At 40.3% G+C, this 27,217-nt stretch overlaps 2 protein-coding genes across 10 annotated transcripts in view; one reads left to right on the forward strand and one right to left on the reverse strand.

Moving 5' to 3' along the window:
• Nucleotides 1-27,217, forward strand: part of arfip1 (ADP-ribosylation factor interacting protein 1 (arfaptin 1)) — a 453,640-nt gene that overhangs the window by 167,237 nt on the left and 259,186 nt on the right. For 2 of the 4 annotated variants that reach the window (XM_069926465.1, XM_069926466.1), the window contains exon 1: nt 3,116-3,352. In XM_069926465.1, coding sequence (XP_069782566.1) covers nt 3,221-3,352 — 132 coding nt within the window. In that variant the 5' untranslated portion in view covers nt 3,116-3,220. Of the gene's footprint in view, nt 1-3,115; nt 3,353-14,304; nt 14,452-27,217 lie in introns of those variants that run through there. The other 2 variants (XM_069926464.1, XM_069926473.1) reach the window with 2 other exon arrangements.
• The window catches only part of tmem154 (transmembrane protein 154), a 91,659-nt gene that overhangs the window by 47,845 nt on the left and 16,597 nt on the right, over nt 1-27,217 (reverse strand). For 4 of the 6 annotated variants that reach the window (XM_069926484.1, XM_069926489.1, XM_069926487.1 and 1 more), the window contains exons 2-5: nt 23,226-23,660; nt 16,212-16,248; nt 5,884-5,969; nt 5,455-5,502 (exon numbers count right to left, since the gene is read on the reverse strand). In XM_069926484.1, coding sequence (XP_069782585.1) covers nt 5,462-5,502; nt 5,884-5,969; nt 16,212-16,248; nt 23,226-23,660 — 599 coding nt within the window. In that variant the 3' untranslated portion in view covers nt 5,455-5,461. Of the gene's footprint in view, nt 1-4,909; nt 5,289-5,454; nt 5,503-5,883; nt 5,970-16,211; nt 16,249-23,225; nt 23,661-27,217 lie in introns of those variants that run through there. The other 2 variants (XM_069926485.1, XM_069926483.1) reach the window with 2 other exon arrangements.

Here is a 27,217-nt window from a genome sequence, read left to right on the forward strand (position 1 = left end):
ATGGGCTTTAATAGTCTATTTTCTGCTCCTATGTAATAAGTAATAAGAAAAAGATAAAATTGCTTTCTGCATATTTTGATCAATGTCAAGGGAGATGACATTTCACGGAAGAAACGTGTTTTGCTTTTAAAGTTACCACGTAGTTACATAACTCCAAAGGAAAAGGACCAATGACAGTTTTTCTCAAGTGAAATATTTCAGAAACAATTGGGTCTCGAGCAGTGATTCTCAACCTTCCCTTCCCACTCACATACCACCTTAAGCAATCCCTTATTAATCACAGAGCTCCAATAGCATAGGGATTACTTAAAGTAGTATGTGAGTGGAAAGGAAAAGGTTGAGAACCACTGCCTTAGAGTATTGTGAGCAGTTTTGGGCTTCTCATTAAAAAAAAAATGATATTCTGACATTAGAGAGGGTTCAGAGGAGGTTCACAAGGTGATTCTGGGAATTAAAAGGTTGAAGACTCTTGGCCTGTACTCATTGGAATTTAAGAGAATGGTTGGGGGGGAGGGTCCTCATTGAAAGGTGTGGACAAAGTAGATGTAGAAAGGTTGTTTCCCATGGTGGAAAAGTCTCGACAAGAGGGCACAAATTCAAGATTGAAGGGTATCTGCTTAGAACAAAGATGAGGAGGAATTTCTTTAGCCAGAAGGTAGTGAAAAGATGGAATTTGTTGCCACAGGCAGTTGTGGAGGTCAAGTCATTAGATGTACTTAAGACAGAACATCAAAGATTATGGGGAGAAGGCCGGGCAGTGGGGCTGAGTGGGAAAACAGATCAGCTCATGATTAAATGGTGGAGCAGACTTGATGGGCTTTAATAGTCTATTTTCTGCTCCTATGTCTTATGGTCCCACTATCAATGATGACATTTGATGACAATGGCAATGAGTTTATGTATACAATATGTATACATTGTACAATATACATATGAGCTGAAATTCTTACTTGCAGCAACTGAACATTCACTTGTAAAGAAAAACTATGATAGTAAACTAATTGAATTAAATTAAAAGAGATAATATATAACATATAAGATAGATGATAAATGTTTACAGTAATCCTCATGCAAAAAAAGTGACTTGCAATAATGCAGGCAATCCATGATTAGTGTACCAAGGGGATGTTCAAGAGTTTGGTAGCTGTTGGAAAGAAACTGTTCTTGAACTTAGAAGTGCCAATTTTCAGGCTTCTGTACCTTCTGCCAGAAAATAGCGGTGAGAAGAAGTTGTCATCAGGGCTGTGGGGGTCCTTTATGATGCTGGCCGCCTTCTTGAGGAAACACCTCACGTAAATGCATTCAATGGATGGGAGATTGGAGCCTGTGTTGGACCTGGCTATGTCTGCTTTCTTCTTCAGCTTTCTTCATTCCTGAGTACTTGAATTACCAAACCAGGCTGTGATACAACCAGCCAGTGTATTTTCCACAGTGCACCTGCAGAAGTTTGATATGATATTCAATGATATGCCAAATCTCCTCAGATTTCTAGGAGAGTAACTGCATTGGTGTGTCTTCTTTATGGTTGTCTCACTGTGCTGAATCCAGGAAATGTCGTCTGAAATAGGGGCTCGCAGGAACTTGACATTTCTGACTCTCCACCTCCATCCCATCAATACAAACAAATGTGTTTCCCCTCAACTTTTCCTTCCTAAAATCATCTAACAGCTCTTTGGTCTTGGTGACTTTGAGAGCAAAGTTATTGTTCTGGCACCACCCAACCAGCTTCTTGATCTCCATTCTGTATTCTGACTCATTATCTCTAGTTATTCAGACGATGGTGGTGTTGTTAGTGAATTTGAGATTGAATTGGAACAAATTGACAATGCAGTCATGGGTGTAGAAGTAAAGAGGAGGGGATTAAGCACACAGCGGGGTATCCCTGTGTTAATGGTCAATAAGGAAGTGGTGATAAGGCTGAATCACATTCTTTGGAGTCTACTGATGAAGAGATTAAAGATTCAGTTGCAGAGCGATGGACAGAGTTCCAGATCCTTTCGCTTGATCATGAGTCTTACTGATATAATGGTGTTAAGTCCAGAGCTGTAGTCAATGACATAGGTTTTTCTGTGCTCTAACTGATCTAACAGAGAGTGGAAGGCCAGCAAGATAGTGTCTGCTGTTGATCTGTTGTGATGATTAGTGAACTGAAGTGGTTCCAGGTCCATCCTGAAACAGGAGTTGATTTGTTCCATAACCAACCTTATCACAGTTGATGTCAAAGCCACTGACTGACAATCAGGTCACTTCACTCTTCTTTGGCATTGGAATGAAGGATGTCCTTATGAAGCAGGTGGGACCTCTGCTGAACAATGTAGTGAGAAGTTGAAAATGTCCATACAAGCTCCAGCCAGTTGGTTTGCACATATTTTCCATTTCTGTTTTTACCAATATAACATGGAGGATTCAACCTACTAACAGTCTTAGTACAATCAGAAGCACCTCATGTGACTCTGTGGCTTTCATCATTATTGGGAGGGATACTCTCTGTCATCAGGAGACCAGCTTCAGAACTCCTTGCAGACCTTTTTGACACCTTCCTTGTCCAAAGACTGTGCTAAAACACTTGCCAATGCTGCCTGACTGGTGGAAGTGTGACCTAGTACCTCATGACGAGGGACATGAGTGGGCTGAATGTGCACATTTGACTGGGTCAGGAAACCAGAGAGTTAAGGCAGCAATTTTCTGGTGGTGCACAAATCACTCCACCATTGTTTCAACCCTTAGACACAAAGTCAACCAGGCTGACAGACCTCAAATCACAGCTAATTGGGCTCTGTCATATTCAGTTTCATGGAGTCTGCTCTCCATTCAAACTGAACGGGGGCCCATTCATTGAAAAGTACATATGAATGGTGGTGCAGTGGATGAACACATTGCTATTCCCATACAGGAGATCATTTCCCACAGCGCTCGCCACTGCTCCTGATCTGCTCACCTCTGGCATTTTCTGCTCATACGGGAGAGCAATCTGCTCACATGTAACAAACCTCTCTTCATGTGGAACAGCATTCCTGCATCCACTGAGAGGACCTGTCTGTCTATGAGGATAGTGACCTATTTCCCAGCAGCTTACCACTCTTCCCTTTGACCATCAATCTGCTTTCATTTACAGGGACCAAACCTCAGCTGGATCAGGAAAAACAGAAGAAAAACTGTCACTCAACCAATAAGCCCATTGGTCTCCAGGAAAGAGGCACGTGAAGTGGCTTCAACAGCAATGATCATTCATTTTGGCATCCACAACAATCTGGGAGAACCAAAATGCTGGTGTCTTGAGTTTGCTCATCATTTCCATGATCATATGGCTTTCCATGCCCTTTGGTTTCCTGCACATCTCAAAGACATACAGGTTAGTTATTGGTACCCTAACCAGCCACTGTAAGTTGTAGGTTCATTTTAATTTTAATTTAGAAATACAGCACAGTAACACACCCTTCCAGCCCATGAGCCGTGCTGCCAAAATACCACAATTAACCTATGACCCTGGTACATTTTGAAGGAAACCCATGCAGACACAGGAAAACATACAAGCTCCTTACAGACAGCACAAGATTCGGACCTGAGTCACCGGCGCTGCAGTAGCGTTATGCTAACTGTGTTGCCCCAGTGAGTTGTAGAATCTGGGCAAAATCCATGGGACTATGGGGAGAATAGGTTGCAGGAAGAATTAGTGGGTAAATGTACTCCTCTGAGAGAGGCAGAGATTTGATGGGCCAACACAACCTTGCTCTGCTGTAAAGACATGAAATATGAAATGATCATAGATCTGTTTTGGGTCCTCTGGGAAAATACAGGTTCTGTGATGCTTTTCCAAGTGAGAATGGGAACCTCCTGTGCCAGGAGTTCAGCATCATGCTGAATGAATTGCAGAATTCTCTCGCCGTCTCCATGACAGTTGTTGACATGGGTCCTCTGGAAAAGTACAGGATTCATTTATCTGTGTCGAAGAGTTAGCAGCTGCACACAGCTGAACATTGTCAATCACATTTTGGCACTTCTGTTTGTAAACCACCCAAATTCTGCTTTGAATGTTTTTTTAGCTAGTTTCAATATTGTTCATGTGAGGGATGCAATGGCAGTTGTGTGCACTGAAGAAAAAGTGTGAGATTCAATGTCTAACCCTATATTTCTCCAGAGTAATCATATGATCACCTACTCATTCTCGCAGATCACTGTGTTCCTATTACCATTCTTAATTTCCACTAAAAAAGACTAGCTTTCCATTTCTAGATAGCAATCTTTTTGGTGTCTGGACCTGCTCGTAGGATCCTATTTGAATATTTTTAAAATATTTTTGGCTGATTATCATGGCTATGGATTATCTGTAGATCTTGACTCAAAATGTTTTTGATTTAAAAAGAAAGGAACCCATTTTTAAATGTTTTTAATTCCAAAAGACCTGCCTTGACTTGTCCAAGTCACAGTAGAAGAGGATCAGTCCCTAGTTAGATTGAGGGACTAATTAGAGAGGAAATATCAAGAGTTTTGTATACAGCTGACTTCCTATCAAATTCTTCTGCATCAAAAATAAACTCATTAGATCTGTGGGATTAGAGTTAAATGCCTAAATATACCCAGAAAGATGAGCTCCTCAAAATTAACTGAGTAATGCTGTGATTGTAATATAATTCTCCAGTTCCTCTTCTCTACTCTCATTTCTTTTTACTTCTTCTTGTGTGAATCTATACATAGTGGTTGAATGTATAGAAGAGAAGAGAAATCATTGGTCAAACTTCATATTATCCATTGTTCCAGTGAGGAAAAATGCCCTTCCTAGTGCACATTGCTGTTTTTTTAACTGAAGAATGGTTACAATATCTCACTGACCCCAGGGACCTTTGACCATACAGGAAATTCTCAATGCTAAATTCAGTTCAGGGAATTCACAGTGACTCTGACCAGAATGTTTCATAATTTGACAAGTATACTTTTACTTCATTAAACTTTGCAGTTTTGAAAGAAACATTATATGAATAAAACATGCTTGTCACTGAGACATGTGCATACCACATGTGTGTACAAAAGGAGCATTTGTAAAAATATTGTGCAGTAGTCTTTCATTATTTTGGAAATCTTCAAATATCAATGATATATGCTGTCTTAAAGCATCAACATGTCACAGCATGACTGCTATAATTATTATCAAATGAAATCCCAATGGTTCTTTATTTTCATTGTCAAGCTTCATGAATGGCATTCTGATATCTAGATCCCTGTCTTCATTGGTTGGCTGATGCCTTGGGCCCTTTCGTTTACTCTATCCTGTTGCATCATATGAAATGCTACTGTATGTGAGACATATGTAGATAATCAAGACAATGATTAAATATTCCACAAGTATGGCTTTTGATAAAAATCTATATAGTGTTTGTTTAAATGCAAATTTGTAAAATTAATATTTATCTTGACAAATACAAACTATTATCTTTCAGAATTAAAAATAACAAATACCTGCTTTTTAATTCTTCTCTTCACTGACATCTAGTAAACTCCTATGAGCTAAAATAATTTAGAAACACATTTATTAGTCACACTTATCAACACTTTTTAACACCACAAATAGCTCAAACCTGGATGAGAGCAGTACTTCCTTGACAATTAGAAGAAAGTTTTCACACTGACATTTCTGTAAATATATAATTTAAGGAAATTTTCTAAGGCATAATTATGGCAAGGGAGTGGATAGGGGTGGTGGGAGGGTGTGGAAGTGGGAGGGGGGTGGGGAAAGGCAAGGATGTTGAGAGAGTTGAGAATGATTGCTTCTTTGTGACAGTTGGAAGCAGCTGTACCTGTGAAGCCAGTACTCTTGAAGTCTTCCTGGTGGACAGCTTCTTAAGCTGGGGCAGTCTAACAGTGCTGATGTGCTGTTTGTTCACTTACTTGTTTCTTTCATGCTCCCCATCCATCTGTTGACTTCCTCCATTTCAACTTCCATCACAGAAGCGACGTCCTCTTCAAATTTAGGGCTTATGAATGAAAATAAAAAGTATCTTTCATTTGGCTTTAAAACATTAAAACTGAATATTTATAACTAAAGAAATAGTTCATATAGAAAATGCTCAATGCATAATTCCAAACCCAGTCTCCAGAATCGTTTTTTCAAGTGCCAACTCTTTGAATGTTTGGGCAGTAGCCTATTTGTAACCATAATTTTCAGTGAAACTGACAAAATGCATCTATCATCCTAAGGCTTTCCAGCTTCAGGAATGCCGATGGGAATCTGTAGTGACAGGGTCAGGAGGACATCCAGCCCAAAAAGCCAACACTCCCACCACATCCCTGTGCTGTCTGGTTTGGGGTTGTGAATGTCTTCAGTCCCATTCAAGGGCTGCTTACAGCCTTTCTGCCAGAGCTATGGAGGGGTACATCACAAGACAAGTTCATCTGGAACTAACAAGTCACTTTGCATGCTGAGACACTTTGAATGGCAATTTCTCTCCTGTGGATTTTAATTAATTCTCACTTTAATCTCCAAGCTTTCTGGAAGAGCAGGTGTCAAGATGCTCAGGTACACAAATCAGATGTATTATTACTTCAATGAACTCCTACTAGTTGTAGAAGGAAATCCTTGGACAACACAAACTCAGTCACAACAGTAAACATTCACTCTTGCCAAGGTTAGGAAATGCATGTCCCTTATGTTTTTGGTGGCCATCAGGATGTTAATGGCACCATACACGGCATTGCTATCATTCCAACAGCAACTTCATTCTTCATTCATGTATAATTTAACACAGTGATCCTAAAACTGCAGTCAGTTAATGAACACTGCTCCACTGAGTGATCTACACCCTTCCTCAAAGGACTTTTTTTGTCACTCAAATTGGTCTGAATATAATTACCTTGGATGACTTTGTGGATATTCTTTCTATGCTCTAAAGGTTGTTACAGCTGAAGGGTAGTAGTGGGGATGAGCTCTCACTGCTGCACAAATGCTCTTCATGGCATGCATTTCAAACAGCCTCTGACAACCAAGTCCAACTCCTGGCCTTCACATGCGGCATAGTTCTTATGCTCGGCAGAGCTGTTCTCACCAACAGGAGAAGGGGCAAAGGTGGGCCACTGGTGCCTTGAAACCAGTTGTTCCAGGCAGGTAGGGCTCATTAAACATGGATGGTAACTCATCTAGGAGAGGGAAAACTCTGATTTCAATCCTCTGCTGCCTTGTGGCTTTACCAGCTCATGGGAAAGACTTTGGGAGTAAACCCCGAGTCTGGAGTCAGAGTCCCGAAGGTGGATGACTGCTGTACCCAGCACCGGCACAGAAACTCCTGTGATGCTGCTGGCACCAAACTGTATTTACTTTTGTTGTTCCATTGGACCTGTCATTAACATGGAGGAGGGAATGGGTCCCACTGCATGGGCAGCAGACAAATCTCCATGCCCTGGCTTGTGCCCTGAAGAGGCCACTCCAGCAACTACTAGAGCAGTACCCATGTTCGACCACGACCAATAGAGGCCACATGCACTATTATTTCTGTGAAATATTCTTGAACATGTTTAGGGACGTGATATCTGTGGGATTTTAATTATTTGCAATTATTACTTAGCAAACTATTGAAAAAACTCAATTATTTCAAAATCTAAGGGAGTTTTAAAAAGTGAAGAATTTATTTGTGGTATTCATTACCATTTTAAGCATTGATAGTTGTTCTTATCTTGACTGCATTCTAGAATGTTTAAAAAGTTCATTGAAAACTGTCCTCTGCTTCTTGGCATGTTGAAGAATTTTTTAATGACATATCATAGTTGTTGAAATGTGATTTTATGTTTCCAATATTAAGAGTGCATTTGTAAAGTTCCTAAAGTAGCATTTTCTAATGATTAATACATAGTGAATTCTATTTGCTAATTCAACATTGTTTTGTTTCCATTCAATAAATTTAATATAGAAATTGATCAAAATTGTGCAGTGGCATTGGAGGAGGTAGTGGGATCTGTGGACACTTGGTGTCTCTAAAGGGACTCTGTTTTACTTTCTTGTCAGGGCACTGGACTAGTGGCACTGCTAGTTCACTACAGGCAAACAAACAAACACATTTTGTTCATTATGTACATGACAATACTGGAATCTTGGATATCATTGGTGTAAATTAAATTACTGCCTGGTGAGCTCAATTAATTGTAAAGTATTTTCTATTGTGTTTAGATTTAGTACAGGTTTCAATATTTTATCTCTTATCTTTTGCTTGATTTTCATTCAAACATTTAGGAGATGCAAAGGATGATTCAAAACTTTAAAACACACTAAACTGCTGAGATCTTAAGTCTGGATTAATGACAATAGGTTGGCAGCACCTCTGTGGTTTAACATACCTCAATGGCATACAAATTTAAAGATTTGTCTCTCCCTCTTTGCCTTTCACCAAGACAACTAGTTAAGATTAAAAAAAGAGAAAGGTTTGCAGTTTGTGTAAGCCTAAAGGCTGAACATTTCTACCAGCTGATAACAGTTTGAAGGAGAGCTAAACTCAACTATTTATTGCATATTGTAGCTTATCTTCAAGTCTCTGGCATGAACATTGATAAACTGTGGCCTGTCTAATGTATGCATTGACATGTCCCATGGAAGAATGATTACATTTCAATAGATATGGTTAACAGCCCCCTTTTGATTGTGAGATGTTTGAGGTAGGATGTCTAGTTTTTCTTCTCTCTCAAAGAGCACCTGAAGAAACCAGCTGCATTCATGGAATAAATCCAACTTGCAGCGTTTTCCTTCTTGCTGGAGTGTGGCATGACTGTGAGAGTCTCCTGCTGCTCTTGGAACTAGAAACCTTCCAACTGTTCCCGCTGATCTGTCAATTGCTCACCAGTCCCTCACTGTGCCATGAGGACTACTTTGGCTTTGACATCAGCAAGAAAGCTCTAGCAGCAGTGATTCAGGATCCTCAGAAACTTCTCAATACAGTTGAAGGGAAATGTCCTCAAAATGGTACAGAGGCTGGGCAGGAACTCAGTCAGGCAGGATGTAGAGTTGTGGGGGGACTGCAGTTAATATTTGACTTTCTTCTTCCTTACAATATTGTAGAAAAATCCAACACTTGTCTCAGGAGCCATTCACATTAGTAGTGAGCAAGGGGGCAAGAGAAAGAAAACATTGTAGTGTAGTAGTGATAAATAATAGTTTGGTTATCGACTATAATGCCTTGCAGGATAACATAGATTGGTTATCAATTGTAATGGCTGGCATGTTGCACAGAATCATAAGGGAGTCATGTTGTGCAGAATCATGAGTGAGAGTAAGAAACAGTAATGGTGGAATAAAGATTGAACATATTTGAACTCCACCTCAGAGTGTTGACTTTATTTGAACTCAGGATTTGATATTAGTGACGAGGATGAACTGAGATTCTTGTTATTGTGCTACATGCAAATACAAAGGTGCCAATAGTGATTGGAGGTGTGAAGGGTGACATCATGGTGGATAGTGGGAGTGATACCAACATCATTGACAGAGTATTGTGGGAGAAACTGAAAAAGAAAAAGATAAAATATACAACCAGAAGATGTGAGAAAAAGTTGTTTCCATACACCTCATCAAAGTCACTTCAAACAATTGGATGTTTTACAGCAGAGGTGAAGATAGATGCCCAGAGTAATCTTACACCACCTACCACGATGGCAGAGTTTGTTGTCATAGAGGAATGTGGGGAACCTCTACTGAGTAGGGAGACGGCGCAGGCAATGGGTGTATTACGTATAGGTCTGAACATGAACTCAGTGCAATCCTATATTGATCTGAAGGAGGAATTCCAGTCAGCTTTTGAAGGATTTGGAAAACTAAGGAACAGGCAGATCAAATTGAAAATAGATCCAGAGGTCAGGCCAGTAGCACAACCCATGAGAAGGACACTGTTTGGGCTAAGGGAAAAAGTAGAAGCAAAAATACATGAACTTATTCAACAAGACATAATTGAACCAGTAGAGGAACTAATACCTTGGGTCAGCCCAGTCGCTGTAGTCCCAGACTATGTATTGATATGAGGAGAGCAAACGAAGCAGTAGTGAGGGAAAGACATCTCATTCCTACAGTGGATGAAGATCTACAGGAACTATCAACAAGCAAAGTCTTCTCGAAGTTGGATTTGAAATGGGGTTTCCACCAGCTAGAACTTGAGGCTGAGTCAAGAAAAATCACTTCATTTGTCACACTTTGTGGATTGTTTAGATACAAGTTGTTACTATTTGGTGTAAAAACTGCTCCAGAGATCTATCATCATGAAATCCACAAAGTCATCCAAGGAGTTCCAGGCACAGCTAACATCTCAGATGATATCATTGTCCATGGTGCCACACATGAGAAACATGATGAAAGACTTAGACAGGCATTAGTCCAGTTGAGATATGCTGGATTGACAGTGAATGCAGACAAATGTATGCTGGATGTATCCGAAATGGTGTTCATGGGTCACAAGTTGACTAGTGAAGGTATCAATCCAACTGAAGATAAAATCAAGGCAGTTGCAGAGGTTCGAGAACCAAGGAAGGCAACAGAAGTGAGGAGCTTTCTGGGCCTAGTGAATTTTTGTGCCAGGTTCATATTAAATCTAGCAACTATTGCAGAACCATTGAAGAGGCTAACAATGAAAAATACTTTGTGTTCAAACTTGACCAAAGGAAGGCATTTCAGAAATTGAAAAGAAGCCTGATGAGGGCACATACATTGGGATATTTTGATCCAAAGGCTCAGACACGAATTATAGCTGATGCTAGCCCAGTGGGACTAGGAGCAGTCCTAGTTCAGAAGCAAGGGGAACAATGGAGGGTGTTTGGATATGCGAGCAAGTCACTTACTGATGTTGAAAGACGTTATTCACAGACAGAGAAGGAGGTCCTAGGTCTCATATGGGCCTGCAAACATTTCCATGCTTATCTATATGGCATAGAGTTCCAGCTCTTAACTGATCACAGACCACTGGAAGCAATTTATTCTTCGATATCGAAGCCGTGTGCTAGAATTTAAAGATGGATCCTGAGATTACAACAATATCGCTTTACATAGCAGGGAAAAACAATATTGCCGATTCATTATCAAGGTTGCTGAAAGATGATGGGGTAAAACACTCAACGCTTGAGATGGAAGCTGAATCGTTCGTGAGATTCGTTGCGGTAAATGCTATACCACGAGCAGTACAAACCAGGGAGATCGAGAAGGAATCATGTATGGACTCAGAACTGATGGACATTAGGGATCGGATCAACATTGGTGATTGGAACAGCTGTCAAAACAAAACCTATGTGACCATCAGAGATGAACTGTGTACAAATGGAAGATGTGTACTCAGGGGAAACAGATTTGTCATTCCACAGAAGTTGAGAGGGAAGATGGTAGCACTGGCTCACAAGGGACATTTAGGAGTTGTTGGGACAAAACAAAACCTCCATACAAATGTTTGGTGGCCAGGAATGGAAAAAGATGTGGAAAAATATGTGAGATCATGTCATGGGTGTCAGGTGACAAGCAGCAAGCAGACCTAACCCACCTGAACTGATACGAAGCACACTGCCACCAGCAGGACCATGGGAGGATATCACTGTAGACCTCTAGGGCCCATTCCCAACTGAAGAGTCGATTATGCTGATTGTCGATTATTACAGCAGATATTATGAGTATGTCATAATGAAATCAACAACAGCAGAAAAGATTATAGCAGCACTGAGGGAGATCTTTGCCAGACATGGCTCACCAGTGACTTTGCATTCAGTCAATGGACCTGAATTCATATCAGAGATATTCCAAGAATTCATGAGAACTATTGGTGTACACCACCACAAAGTTACACCAAGGTGGCCACAGGCCAATGGAGAAGTTGAATGTCAGAATCAGTCACTGGAAAATCGAATGAGAATCGCTCAAGCAGAAGGCAAGGATTGGAAAGAAGCTCTTTTAACCTATGTTGCAGTATACAGAGTGATACCACATAGTACCACAGGAAAGAGTCCAGCAGAACTTTTATTTGGAAGAAAGATCAGAACCAAAATACCACTAGATATTGATGTAATGAATGACCAGGAAGTGGAAGACCACGATGCTGAAAGAAAAGGGGCAACAAACTGTATGCGGACATTCAGATGTAATGCCAGAGGATGAGGTACTGGTGAGGAAAGAAAGTCAGAATAAAATGGACACACCGTTTATTCCCCAACCATATATTGTGGTGTCCAGAGAAAGAAATCAGGTGACAGTCCAGTCCCCTGAAGGTGTTACTTATGACAGAAACACATCATATGTGAAAAAGTATTATTGTCGCAAAGCTTCAGTGATGTTGACGCCAGACAAAACTGCGAAAGAGCAGAATGGAGATGACCAGTTTGATGGACCTGGAATGCAGCAGCTGGAATGAGAAACTACTGGAAACCAGCATCAAAGCGATAGACAAACTGAGCAGGATATTGCGGTCAGTAGTCATGAAGCAGGCCAGACAACACCAGGAGAGAGACCACAACATCAGCGACAACAACCTAGGAGATTTCAAGGCTTCGTGATGTATTGGTGTGGAGAACTTTGTATTTTATGGTTTGGAAATCTGTGTTTTGTAAATCATTCAGGAAAATATGTGATTTGGAAATTGAAGTTGATATTGGTATTGAAAATAATCAGTATTGAAAGTTGACTGTTTTAAAAGTAGTTTTAGTATTATTCATTTATTTGATGATCCTTTTATTTGATAAGGGAGGGATGTAGTGTAGTAGTGATAAATAATAGTTCGGTTATTGACTATAATGCCTTGCAGGATAACATAGATTGGTTATCAATTGTAATGGCTGGCATGTTGCACAGAATCACAAGGGAGTTGTGTTGTACAGAATCACGAATGGGAGTAAGAGACAGAAATGGTAGAATAAAGACTGAACATATTTGAACTCCACCTCAGAGTGTTGACTTTATTTGAACTCAGGATTCGACAAGCATTACCTTCTGCACCAATCCTCCTATTCTGGAATGGTGACTGACAAACCAGGAGCCACATTCTGAAGAAAGGAAAACAAGGTCCAGGCCTCATTCCCCCACACCCTCCACTTTGAAGTTGGGCTAATGTCTTTGTTCTTGACCACTCAAAAACACTTGTATAAAGTAGCTGCATACGGGGATATGAACATCATTTGGTGGAATCTTTGCACGGCATAGTTTGTTTCCTATTTTACTGACTAATGTTAATCCCTGACATTTTCCTGCCAAAGACCTAGTTAGAGTGGACAGGGAGAGAAGCCTTGGACCAGAAGGAACAGCCTCAGAATATAAATATGTCCCTTTAGGACAGAAATGAGGAGGACTTTCTTTGCCTAGAAGGTAGTGAATCTATGGACTTTATTGCTGTGGACAGATTTGGAGATCATCAATGTGTATATTTAAGACAAAGGTCTTGATTAGAAAAGGAATCAAGGGTTACAGGGAGGAGGCAGTAGAATGGGCTTAAAAATTATAGTAAATCAGTCATAGTGGAATTATGTATGATGGTAGATCACATTCAAAGGGTTCAAAGAGTGACATTCCCGGATACAATGTTAATACTTAACCATGAACTTTATTGAGATGCAAAACAAATAAGCAACAGGAAGCACATACACCCACATGCAAACCACTAAAGTTCTGATACAAGTTAACTAAACTATAACATATGTTATTTTGAGGGTTCGTGCCACCCCTTCCCTTACAAGCTGCAATGGCACACCAATTAACAAGGTTATACAGGTACTCCCCAACTTATGACCATAATTTAGACCAAAGAATTGATCATATCTCAGAATGGACATATCAGAATTGTATACTTACCTTGTTAGTCAGCATCTGTGGTCTGCAGGCTGGGTGCAGCCATCTTGATTCCTGTGTACATGTGCAGGTCTTCAGTTGGCGCATGCTTGATGGGTTTGCATATTGGAGTTCAGTTGGCGCAAGCGCGAGAATTAATTAAACGCTCTAACCATATTGAATTTGCACCCTTAACTCTTGTACATGTGCCAACTGAACTCCAATACACGAATCACGCATGTGCCTACTGAAGATTCGCACATGCGCACAGGAATCAAGATGGCTGCACCCAGTTTATGGACCCTGGGATGCCGACTGACAGGTAAATATGCACATTTTGGCTCTTACATCCTTTGTATCCCTGTTATAGATTGTCAAATACAACATAAACTGCATAAATTTTATATATTTTCTTTTTATTTTTTAAACAAGTTTTCAGCCATATGTGTGGATGGACGTAAGTCACATAGGTTGCAAGATGAGGTGTACCTGTATATCTTCCTACAAGTTACAGTGGTTGACACATGACACACTATAGTCTCTTCCAGGTGAATGCCACAAATAGACCCTACTCTTCATCAGCACACACCTGTGGCTCACAACCTGGAATGGAGCTTAGAGATTGTTCCAAAGAAGAGAGTGAGCTAAACAATGTGCTGGGTTTTATACTGCAGCCAGCTAGAGGACAGGCCCAGGTAAGCCCATGTGACTTGAGTCAAGAAGGACATCCAATTGGAAGGTGTCTTTATCTGAGGGTGGGTCTGACAGGGAGAAGTGACTTCCAAGCTGCTTCCTATCTAGGAGGTCAGATGACCCTCCAGGTTGAAAGCACATAGAAACTTACCTTTGTCCTGACCAGCTTCCTATCCAACCTGTTGGATCATCCTTCATGTTACATTATGCTTCTATGGCCTTATTTTGTTTAAATGCCTGCAATCTTTTATTGCAGTGGGGTAGGAGGAGGTTGATACTGGTCAGTGGTGGAGGGATGGATGTAGTGGTAGAGGAATAGGTGAGAGGGAACTGTACTTAACAATAAATGTTCCATCTTGTAAAATAAAAAAAAAATGAAAAGAAACCAGATGTTCCTTGCTGTTTATTTTTAAATTTTCATAACCTAATCTCTTCCCAAGGCAAAGAGAGGATTATTTTCAGAATCACCCTAAAATGAAGACTAAATTTCCCTGAACTAATAGCCCTAGCCTCTTAGGTATTTCAGACATGAAAAGCACTTCTCCAAAATGAGAAGATGAAAAGACAGGAAATAGTTTTAGCTCTACTCTGCCTCACAGCCTGGTTCAAAGCTTCTCTTTGCTGTAAATAAATGAAGATCAGCTAAGGAGGATCATTTGCCTGTAAGGAAGTTTACCTAAATTTTGATCTGTTTGAGTGGTTAAAATTGGCTGGGATAATAAGTGTGTCAACTCAGGGGATTCAATAAGGATGACAATATCTATTGCATACTCTCCACTGAACACTAGCTTTATCTTACTGGATACCTGCTTTGCAAGGGGAGATATTTAAAAAATTTACTGTGGAACAGAGAGCGAAGGTTGTAGAGCTATTACAGAGGGAAGATCGGGATAGTGAGAAAGAGATATCAAGGATGGGAGCAGGGGTCAGTTAAATTGATTAGGGCAATTGCTAGACAAACATGGTGGATTGGAATTGAGAGGCTGCTGATTTACCAGATTTATCTGGAGTAAGGTGGAATTCAGTCTCATTATACTGGAGATTAGTTTAGGTCCTGGATCTCCTGCTTACAAAGATCACAAGACCACAAGAAGGCAGTTCATCTCATTGCTTTCATTCATCCAGAACAACAATTTTATTCCTGAATGATTTCTGGATTTTCCCCACCATTATTTTATCCAGAAAACTGGTCCAAGCCAATATTGTGTGAAGAAAAACCTTACACCATTCCTAAATTTACTTTTTGTTAGTTTAAATTGGAGCATTAGTTAATGCTCACATTAACCACCTGAGATTCTCATATTCACAAAACTATATTTCCTTATTTGTATATATGAATACTTATCCTGCCTATGTATTGTTTGTCTGTATGTGTGTTATGTCTGGTTGTGCATCTGCAAGTTTTGCACTGAGGACTGGAGAAAGCTGTTTCACTGGGTTATACTTGTGCAACCAGATGATAATAAACTTGACATGACTTGAACTTTGTGCCAGGGTGTTGTAATGTGAGAGGAATATCTCAGCCAAATAGCAGCACAAAAGTTTTTGATGATTTACACTTAGAAGTGATTCACAGTGACAAAAAATTCTAGAAGCAAAAAGACATTCATTTCTAGAGGGAATGCTTTTGAAAATTTGTGGTGACTTGCATCCCATTCCCCTCCCCCTCCCCCAACTCGTCTGAAAATTCTGACCCTGCTACCTTCAAAATCTATTTTAATTTAGGTGTTTTATTTAAAAAAAAACATGTAAAACTTCATACCTGGTTGGACTTTCACAATTAACATCATTATTTATTCCTGTAAAACAGAAGTAATACATGTTGAAACACATTTTCAAGCAAAGTTTTCTGAAAGCTGGAGATAGACTTATAAAGAAAACAATACACGTCAATGCTTGTATTCTCAGGAAATAACATTGAGTTCATTTTTTCATACAATTAAATCAAATTTGCTCCAAATTCTACTGAATTAAATTTGGGAAATATTTTTCACCAAAGTGAATATTTCCATCTGAAAACTAATATTTGGAATTGATTTTCTGAAAAGTTGAGACAGCACCTTCCCTACTAGATGATTTGGTGTTTGTTATTAAAAGAGAAACTTAAAGAACCTGTATATCACTCTGATTCCAAGGCTTCTGATGATTGTATGACGAGGGCAATTTGCTTTTATCACAACTGGCATTAGCAAAGCTAAGCAAAACTTTGCTGTCTATCCCTGTGGCAATTATTCTTGGCCTCATTAGTCACCTACAATATACCCAATATAGAATAGATATTGTCTGTCATCTCTAAATGATGGCTGGAGCCTCCAAGTCATCCATTACAGATCTTCAATATGCCAGTGACCCTGCCATCATATTCAGTGAGAATGATTTTCAATCTATGCTGGATCTTCTCATACAAACTTATTATACCCTAGTATTCTGACGCCACATGGAACATTCTAAAGTGGTTTATCAGCCTGTCAAAGTACCTTTTGAGAGAAAGTCAATGAAAGCAGCTGAGCATTTCTGTTTCCTTGCCAGCCACCTTTCTCCAAGCACTTACATTGATTGTGAGATTCAGCACAATCAATGCGTAACAGTTTCCTTTGAAGATCCTCTGATGTGTTTTCAAGATGCACAAGGATCTAGGTCTACAGAACGGGTTGTGAGAGAGTTACCATCATCACCTGCCGATATTGCGGAAGTACCAGCAATGCATCCAGATAGAAACACAAGAAACTGCAAATGCTAAGTCAAGCAGCACCAGTGGAGAAAATGAATAGAAAACATTTCAGAGCAGGACCCATTTTCAAGACTAAGATAGGAAGGAGAAGATCTTTTACATTGGCAAGAGGATTACTGCACCTAACAAGGGCTGACAAAGATCTTATTGCATCATCTCTGCTGGACTTAGCATTGTATGAGGATATTGGTTCCTCTTCAAGGAATCCCTCAGCACCAAGCTCAACCATCCTCAGAAATGCCATGGTGGTCACAAGAACCCACTCAAAGATAAGCTGAAACTATATCCCAAGGTATGACCTGCGAAAAGTCATTTCCTAGATGAAGTGGAGTTTCCGGATGAAAATACCTGTCAGCTGTGGCAGGACCTAAATGACATTAACCTGCTACAGAACAAAATCGGGTGCAGTAGAAAGGGGCAAAACTTTACTCCCTGATTAACTCAATGCCTTCTACGTCTGATTTGACCACAAGAATGAGGAAGAACCACCACTGCTCATCCCCATGTCCTCTGATGATCCACTCCTTTCTGTATCCGAGGATGATGTGTGGGCTGCCTTCAGGAGAGTGAATCCAAGAAAAGCATCCAGTCCAGATGGAGTACCCAGCCGAGTATTAACAATCTGTGCTGGCCAACTTAATGATGAATTCACAGATATCTTCAACATCTCACTCCAGCAGGGCAAGGTACCCATCTGTTTCAAACAGGCATCAATTGAACTGGTGCCCAGGGCCCTGGTGAGACCTCACCTGGAGTATTGTGTCCAGTTCTGTTCCCCATATTTAAGAAAGAGGGAGTGCAGCGCAGGTTTACAAGGTTAGCTTCCAGGATGGCAGGATTGTCATATGCGGATAGGTTAGAAAGACTTGGATTATATGCAATGGAGTTTAGAAGGATGAGGGGAGACATAATTGAGGTATTTAGGATTATCAAAGGGTTTGACAGGGTGAAATCAGAGCACATGTTCCCAATGATGGGTGAGACTAAGACTAGAGGGCATAGTTTAAGAATACAAGAAAGGCCATTTAACACAGAAACGAGGAGAATTTCTTTTTACCCAGAAAGTTGTGGGTCTGTGGAATACATTGCCACAGAGGGTAGTGGGGGCAGATTCATTGGATAGATTTAAGAGAGAGTTGGATAAGGCTCTTGTGGGCAGGGGAGTTAAGGTTTATGGGGATAAGGCTGGAATTGGTTATTGAAAGGGAAAGATCAGCCATGATCCGATATATGGCAGTGCTGGCTCGAAGAGCCAATTGGCCTACTCCAGCACCTATTGTCTATTGTCTATAATAGTGTGGTAACTTGCCTAAATGATTATCGACCAGTGACACCCCCATCAACAGTGATGAAGTGTTGAAGCATATCAACTCCTGTCTGAATGGTGACATGGATCCATTCCAATCCACCTATTGTAGCAATAGGTCTATAGTGGATGCCATCTTACTGGTTTTACACAAAGCCCTGGAGCACCTGGACAGCAAAGATGTATTCATCAGGATGCTCTTTATTGAATACAGTTCGGCATTTAACACTTTCATCCTCTCAAAACTGATCAACAAACTCCAAGACCAGAGCACTACAAGACTGTATTCTAAGCCCCCTGTTCTACTCAATTTACACCTATGACTGTGTGACTGTGTGGCTTGCTACAATGACAACACCATCTACAAATTCACTGACAATACCACGGCAGAGTGCTGTATAAAAAGGTACGATAAGTCAGCATATAGGAGGGAGATTGAAAACTTGGCCGAATGGCGTACCAACAACAACCTCACACTCAATGTTACCAAAACCAAGGAGCTGATTGTTCAGGAAGGGAAAACCAGATGTGTACGATCCAATAAACATTGGGGGATCAGAGGTGGATAGGATGAGCAAATTTAAGTTCCTGGGAGTCACTATCTCAGAGGACCTTTCCTGGACACAACACACAAATGACATCGTGAAGAAAGCACGTCAATGCCTCTACTTCCTCAGGTGTTTGTGGAGGGTTGGTATGATACCAGAAACCTTGGAAGATTTCTACAGATATGTGGTTGAAAGTGTGCTGACTGGCTGCATGGGGTCACCAATACCTCTGACTATAAAGCCCTGCAAAAGGTAATGGGCACAGCCAGGACATCACAGGCAAAACCCTCCCCACCATTGAGGGAACTTATGGGAATGCTGCTGTCAGAGAGCAGCAGCAAACATCAAGGATCCACACCACCCAGCACACACTCTGTTCTCATTGCTGTCAAGAGGAAAGAGGTACAGGTGCCACAAGACTCACACCATCAGGTTCAGGAACAGCTGCTACCCCTGCACCACACTCCTCAATGATAAATTCAATCAGGGACTCATTTAAAACTCTTACTTGTGCACTTTTTCTTTTTTTTTCCTCTCTGTATTGCACAGTTAATTGTTTGCATTTCTTTATTTGTTTACATCTGTACAGTTTTTTTTTGCACTACCAATAAGTTGTAATTCTGCCTTTCCTGCAGGAAATAGAATCTCAGGGTTGTATGTGATGTCATGTATGTACTCTGACAATAAACCTGAAATCTGAAACAGATTTGAGTATCACAAATGGGAAGGGCAAGGTAACAGTTGGATAAAATGATGCCATTTCACCAACAGTCAGTGGGTCACTTTGAGCAGACGCACTCTCTCTTTCAGGCTGAAAAGGAAGAGAGAAAGGGAGAGGATTGAACCTTCTGCTGGCCTGCAACTAAATGCCTGCAGCTGGGTTCATGGCTCTGGGATCAGACAGCTGAGCCATCTTAGTTGAAAGCATTGTGGAATCGAGTGATCGCTAATCACAGAGATCTTTTTGGGTTGTCCTTACTAATCTGTTTAAAGGTCAGTGATAAACCAATCAAGTCACAGAAGATCAGCAAATTAGACAGGTAAGGAAAGCTGGTATCTCAGTCCAATGAGCAGTCACATGATACCACTGATCTCTATGCCTTCGAACACAATCTGCCCAAGGACATTCATAAATGTGGGTGATATGAGTTATTAAAATACCTCTTTTGGAATAAATGGGTCAATCTGTCACAATTCTTTAAAAGATTTCTAAAAAAACATGATTTTGTATATGTAATAGGATGATAATAAAGCAGAGAGTTTGAGCCAGTGTCGCTATAGTCAGACCTCAGTCTATCACATGTTGCAGGAAACCTAGAGAATTTTGGCACGGCTTGTGGCAGCCACTAATGTTTTAATCAAAGCTTTCCAAGATTTATATTCCTTTAAGTCTTGGAGGATTCTGTAGAACACTGTTATATTCTGTTCCTGGCCTCCGTTGCTCAGACCAAGCTCTTAAAGGCTATGTGAGCTCTCCTGCCATCAAAAGGCATGGCTGAAAATAAATGTGGATATAGAGGATGACTTTTAAACAATCAAGAACAAAAATGCATTTCATAAACTGCATTGCTTAAAACCTTCATCAATAAATAATAATAAATTGAGACAGATTGATTTTTGAAGTGCTAGGCATCTCTTTATCAAGTACATTATCCTTCCACTCTCAATCCCTTGGAGATCATATCATAATGTGTTGCTTTTTGCTGTCTACAGTAAATGATTGTGAGCTGTGTAATAATTTATGAATGTTGTCTATTCTACAAATGGATATAAATAACTGCATCCTGAGAGATTGACAAAATCTCTTAGCAGCAATTCCCATTGTGATTCAGTCTTCCAATTATTATTATTACATATAAAAGAATCAGGCTTACTCATCACCGCTTTCTTGCTGAGTGTTATTTTAACAGATGCATCCTGGCTATCCCTTAAGGTACTTCATCTCAAGCTATCAAGAGATCTAGAGCCTCAGGGAAATTCATCTGGTTGGATTTGATTCTCCTGTTCTCACTTTGGCTACATCTTAACAAGGGATAGCTGCTATCAATGTCTTGCCTGATCATCAATATCATACTGAGCAAAGCAGCCCACTTGATTAGCACAGCATACACCACCAGCAAGGGTGACTGTTGTGTACCATCTTACACTTACAATAATACAAAAGGAGGCCATTCAGCCTAATAGTTCCATGCAAGCTCCCAGGGAGAAACTCCCATTAGCACATTTTCCTTTTCCCAGAACTCCATCAACATTTTCTCTCACATATGTTCATGGACTCCCTTCTTTATTATTTTGGCCATTAACCAATATTTATAGTGATTCATGGCAGGTAAATTAATTTCCCAACACCCTTTTGTGATTTGGGATGAAACTGAAGGAGACCCAACAAATGACAGAGAGGATGCAAACTCTGCACAGAAAGCATCTCCATGAAACAGAAAGTGAAGTCACTCAGGAGACTGTAGACCTTGGAATTGGAAGCTCAACACACTTTGCCAGAGGAACTCAGTGGGTCGAGTAACATCAGTGGCAGAAAACGAGAATGGTCAACATTCTGGGCCAGGACTCTCCTTCAAGGGCTTGATGAGGGGCTCTGGCTCAAACCCTCGACCCACTGTGTTCCTCTGCCATAATTTTGTTTAGCTATCCACACAGAAGGTACTGAGGTCAGGGTCCCTGGAACTGTGAGGCAGCAGCCCTAACTGCTATGCCTCTGTGCTAACACAAACAACCATGCAGTCACCATAGGTTACATTGAGAGCACCTCCTAAACCACAGTATCTATCAGCAAAGAGGACGAGGGAGGCAGGTACATGGCATCACCAATACTTGTAAGATTCCCTCCAAGATGCATATCATCCTGACTTTGAAATACTGCATATCACTAGTCCTTCATCACTGTTAGATCTAACTCATGCAACTTTCTAATCAACAACATCATAAGAATACATGCACCAAAGGTTCAAGGAATAGCTGGCCACTACATTCTCAAAGGCAGCTCTGGAGGGGCAACACATACTGGCTTTGCCCCAGACATCACAAGTCAGCCAAAGTGCCTTTATTTCTGTACCATCACATTTGACTGCAAGAGACTCCTGTCATAAATTCTTGTCTACTGCACTGGATCCCCTGGCTCACCCCATTGAAGCAGGTTTAGAATGGTTAAATTAGGCTAGGGATTAAAATGCCATTTCGTGGAGACACTTTTCATGCAGTTTGCATCCTCTCTATCATTTGTTGGGTCTCTTTCAGTTTCATCCCAAATCACAAAAGGGCATTGGGAAATTAATCACTTTAATGTTGATTAATGGCCAAAATAATAAAGAAAGGGAGTCCATGAAAATAGGTGAGAGAAAATGTTGATGGAGTACTGGGAAAAGGAGAATGTGCTAATGGGATTTTTCCCCTGGGAGCTTGCATGGAATTGTTAGGCTGAATGGCCTGGGCTGACATTAATGTGCTCCAATGACATGGTTCCGCCACTCCTGCTGTTAACTTTCAATAAAAATAGAGAGTCCATTGCAGTTAAAAAGCAAGCAGTATCACTGTTTCTGTGTGGGTCTTTTTCAATAGCTGGTATGGTACTAATTTTGAGCTGACAACAACTTCAAAATATGAAATTGTTTGAGGGAGGGGGTCAAAGCAGATATGAAAGTAAAGTAATCTCCTCACTGCCTTGACACAGGAGTTGGTTTTAACCCAACTCACTGAACAGGAAGCACATAGAATCAGATCAGCCACCATTTCTGCAAATTGGTTTCAATTGAACTTGAAATCAAGGACAGACAGTTAGCGTAGCTATTACCGCAAGCCTGTTACAGTGTCAGCGATTGGGACTGAGGTTCAAATCCTGTGGTGACTAAGAAGTTTGTATGTGCTCCACATGTCTGCATGGGTTTCCTCCAGGGGCTCCGGTTTCCTCTCACTGTTTGAAATGTACCAGGGGATGTAGGTTAAATGGGTGTAATTAGGCAGAATGGCCTAAATGGACCAAAATGGCCTGTTACAGTGCTGTTGACTAATTTTTGTTTTAAATTAAAACTTTAAATTTTTTTTTTAATGTTAAAAATTTAAGGACGTCTAAGTCCCAATCTCAAAACCCTGCCCAATATTTTCTTCTTTGTAGGCCAGCCACTGTGTTGCCCTTAATTTGTTTGAACAGATCAGTAAAAATCAAATATTGTTGCTTACTTCTTTTTCCACAAGAAACACTCAGCAGAATGGCAATCACTAAACCAAGCAGTAAAAGGACTAGAATTGGGAGGAAAATCATTGCAATCAGTTTGGTGCTCTCTGAAATGGACTGCATCTTATGTTCAATAGATGATGAAGAAATCAAAGCAGATGTGGAATTTTCCATTCTTTTCCATGGATTTTCATTTGCCTTTGTGCTGGTGTTTGGAATATTTCCTATGTAGATATTTCCCACAATCTTTATTACTGAGGAATTTTGTGAAGTTGTCAGTGACTTCTTCATGCTTGGTTGTGATGTCAGGCGGTTGGTGGTCTGGAGTGAATGGTGTCTAACAGCTGCAGATAATTCCGTAAACATATCCATTTCATTTTCAGTGGATGGGGATGTATGAATCATTGATGTGGTTGGTTCCGTTTTTGGTAATGAAATGCCTGTTGAAATGAATCAGAGGATTAAAACTATTTAATTTGCATAAGAATTAGGTGGAAAATTGTACTTATAAGAAACATTACATCCTAACCATACTCTTAATTACCAAACCCACCCCTTCCTCTCACTTTCCCAGTCTCCTCCCACCCAAGAATAATGAGGCAGAGCCTTGCACGGTGTCAGTGTCATTTCCTTGAAGGAGATGCCAAATCTCTGCTCATTATTCATAGTCCTGTGAACAGTTTCTCTTTGAAGTATACATCCAATTAAATTCAGGCTCTTGATGTTGAATTTCTTCCCATCTTTACTGTCAGTACACCCTAGGTATTAATACCTCGTTCTGTAGATCAATAGGTGCTTCCTTTCATATAGATCCATGAAATATGAATGAAGTATACTCTCTTATCTGGAGAGAATACTGCAGACAGTTGTTAGTCCTTCCCCTTGACTCTGTCCCCAGGAGGATTGATGTGATGAATGTTAGTCTTTGCACTGTACGACAGGCTCTCTGAGGAACAGCGGATGATAAGAACTTAAAGCAGCTTGCTCATTCACACTCATTAAAATGACTTGATGAAAAATGAATCAAAATAAGAAACTTTCAAAAAATGTGTTCATTATTTGCATTTGATATTGACCTTGAGAAGATCATCAAGATTGTAAAGAGACCCTTTTAATGACTGGGAAAAAGTGGATGAAATGTAGTAGTAATTTTCTGGTGATAAAGATTACCACAAGAATGAAATAATTGAGGTACAAAGGACCCTTTGCATTAAGAATGTTTGTGGAAAGAGAGGTGGGTCGCTAAAGATTCAGCTGGATATAAATCAGGAGGAAGTTGGCTAGAGAGTTGGCAGGTGAAAATTAATCCCTGCAAGTCCCCCTGTTTGGGACTTCAAATAGAGACAGGCCATAAACAGTAAATGGTAGGACACCAGAGATTGTTGAAAAGCAGAGGGACCTTGAGGTTCAAGTCCATAGTTTCCTGAAAATGGCAACACAGATGGATCAGGTGGTAAAGAAGCACTGGCATCACTAGGGGGTGCAGGGGGTGCTGACTGCACCAGGTTATACCATCAGAGGGATTGAAACCAAAATGTCTATCTATAAAATTTTTGTGCAGTGTTTCAGCAGAAATGTATTATTTTTTATAATAAAAATATCCTTGTAGTTAGTTATAACAATAAAAACATTTTTCGTAAGTCCAGCTTACATGTATCAATATCCTACAGGTTAAAGTTCCATGCTAATGTACTTTTTGAACCTTCTAATGCACTCTGGTCAGAGCTGTCATTATTATCCAATTACAATGAAGCTTTGAATCACGTGGTTGCATCTGTTCGCGCTACAAGCACACGCTGTTGTTTTCATTGCTGCTGGTGTTTTTATAGTTGCTGCTTTTGTCAAATTTTCTGGTGTTTTAGCAACAATATTGTGGTAATTAGTATTTGTGAACCTGTATCAATAACTTTTTGAGAATTTATGAAAAGGGGGAAAACTGAGGATAGCACTAGATAAATTAACAGAATGGTACAAACAAGCAGGCTTACAGCTACCAAACTTTAAGAATTATTATAGAACAGCACAATTAAGATATCTATCAAATTTTTATCAAACAAGGGAAAAACCAGATAGGACCAGGTTAGAGCTAGATAAAATAGGGGAGAAGGTACCAGAACATATACTTTAAATGGGATGGGTCAAGTGACGGAGGTTAGTGTTGGCGAGCACTTCGGGTCCAGTGATCATAATGCCATCAGCTTCAATGTCATTATGGAAAGAGAGTAGTCAGGGCCAAGGGTTGAGGTTTTTGATTGGGGAAAAGCTAGATTTGAGGAGATGCGAAAGGACTTGCAGGGTGTGGATTGGGACAATTTGTTTTATGGGCAGGATGTAGTAGAGAGATGGAAGTCTTTTAAAGATCAGATTTTGAGAGTGCAAAAGCTTTATGTTCCTGTTAAGTTAAAAGGAGGGGCAAAAGGTTTGAGAGAGCCGTGGTTTTCAAGGAATATTGGAAACTTGGTTCGAAGAAAAAGGGAGGCATACATTAGATATAAGAAGCATGGAGTTAAGGGGATGTTTGAAAGATACATTGAATGTAAGAGGAATCTTAAGAGAGGAATTAGGAAAGCTAAAAGAATGTACGAGGAAACTATGGCAAGCAGGGTGAAAACTAATCCAAAAGAGTTCTACAAATATGTTAATGGTAAAAGGAAAGCTAGAGACAAAATTGGTCCCTTAGAGAATCAGAGCGGAAAACTGTGTGTGGAGCCTAGAGAAATGGGGGAGATATTGAACAGTTTCTTTTCTTCGGTATTCACTAAGGAGAAGAATATTGGGAGATGTGAGATAAAAAAACCAAATTGGGAAAATATGGGGAATATAGAGATTACAAAAGATGTAGTTTTAGGGCTTTTGAAGAATATAAAGGTGGATAAGTCTCCGGGACCAGACGGGATCTTCCCCAGGACATTGAGAGAAGTGAAGGAGGAAATAGCAGAGGCTCTGGCGATAATTTTCCAAATGTCATTATATATGGGGATAGTGCCGGAGGATTGGCGTATTGCACATGTGGTTCCGTTATTTAAAAAGGGTTCAAGGAGGAAGCCTGGCAACTATCGGCCTGTAAGTTTTACGTCTGTGGTAGGTAAATTAATGGAGAAAATTCGTAGAGATAGTACTTATAAACATCTGGATAGACAGGGTCTGATCAGGAGCACTCAACATGGATTTGTGGGAGGAAGGTCATGTTTGACCAATCTAATTGAATTTTTTGAAGAGGTGACTAGGAATGTGGATGAGGGTAGCGCAGTGGATGTTGTCTATATGGACTTCAGTAAGGCCTTCGATAAGGTACCACATGGAAGGTTAGTTAAGAAGGTGCAGTCTTTAGGTATAAATTTTGAGATAGTCAAATGGATTGAACATTGGCTGAAAGGGAGAGGCCAGAGAGTGGTAGTGGATAATTGTCTGTCAGGTTGGAGGCCGGTGACCAGTGGTGTGCCTCAAGGATCTGTATTGGGCCCATTGTTGTTCGTTATATACATTAATGATCTAGATGATGGGGTGGTAAATTGGATTAGTAAATATGCAGACGATACTAAGATAGGTGGAATAGTGGATAATGAAGAAGGTTTTCAAGGATTGCAGAGGGATTTGGGCTGCTTAGAAAAGTGGGCTGAAAAATGGCAGATGGAATTTAATGCTGATAAGTGTGAGGTGCTTCATTTTGGTAAGAAGAATCAGAACAGGACATATGTGGTAAATGGGAGAGCATTGATGAATACAGAAGAGCAGAAAGATTTAGGAGTAACGGTACAGCGTTCCCTGAAGGTAGAAACTCACGTGAATAGGGTGGTGAAGAAGGCTTTTAGTATGCTGGCCTTTATCAATCATTGCATGGAATATAGGAATTGGGAGGTGATGTTGAGATTGTACAAGACGTTGGTGCGGCCTAATTTGGAGTTCTGTGTGCAGTTCTGGTCGCCTAATTCTAGGAAGGATATAAACAGAGTGGAGAGAGTGCAGAGAAGGTTTACCAGAATGTTACCTGGGTTTA

The sequence above is a fragment of the Narcine bancroftii genome, chromosome 3 (genome assembly GCF_036971445.1).
Source record: "Narcine bancroftii isolate sNarBan1 chromosome 3, sNarBan1.hap1, whole genome shotgun sequence".
NCBI classification, from domain to species: Eukaryota; Metazoa; Chordata; class Chondrichthyes; order Torpediniformes; family Narcinidae; genus Narcine; species Narcine bancroftii.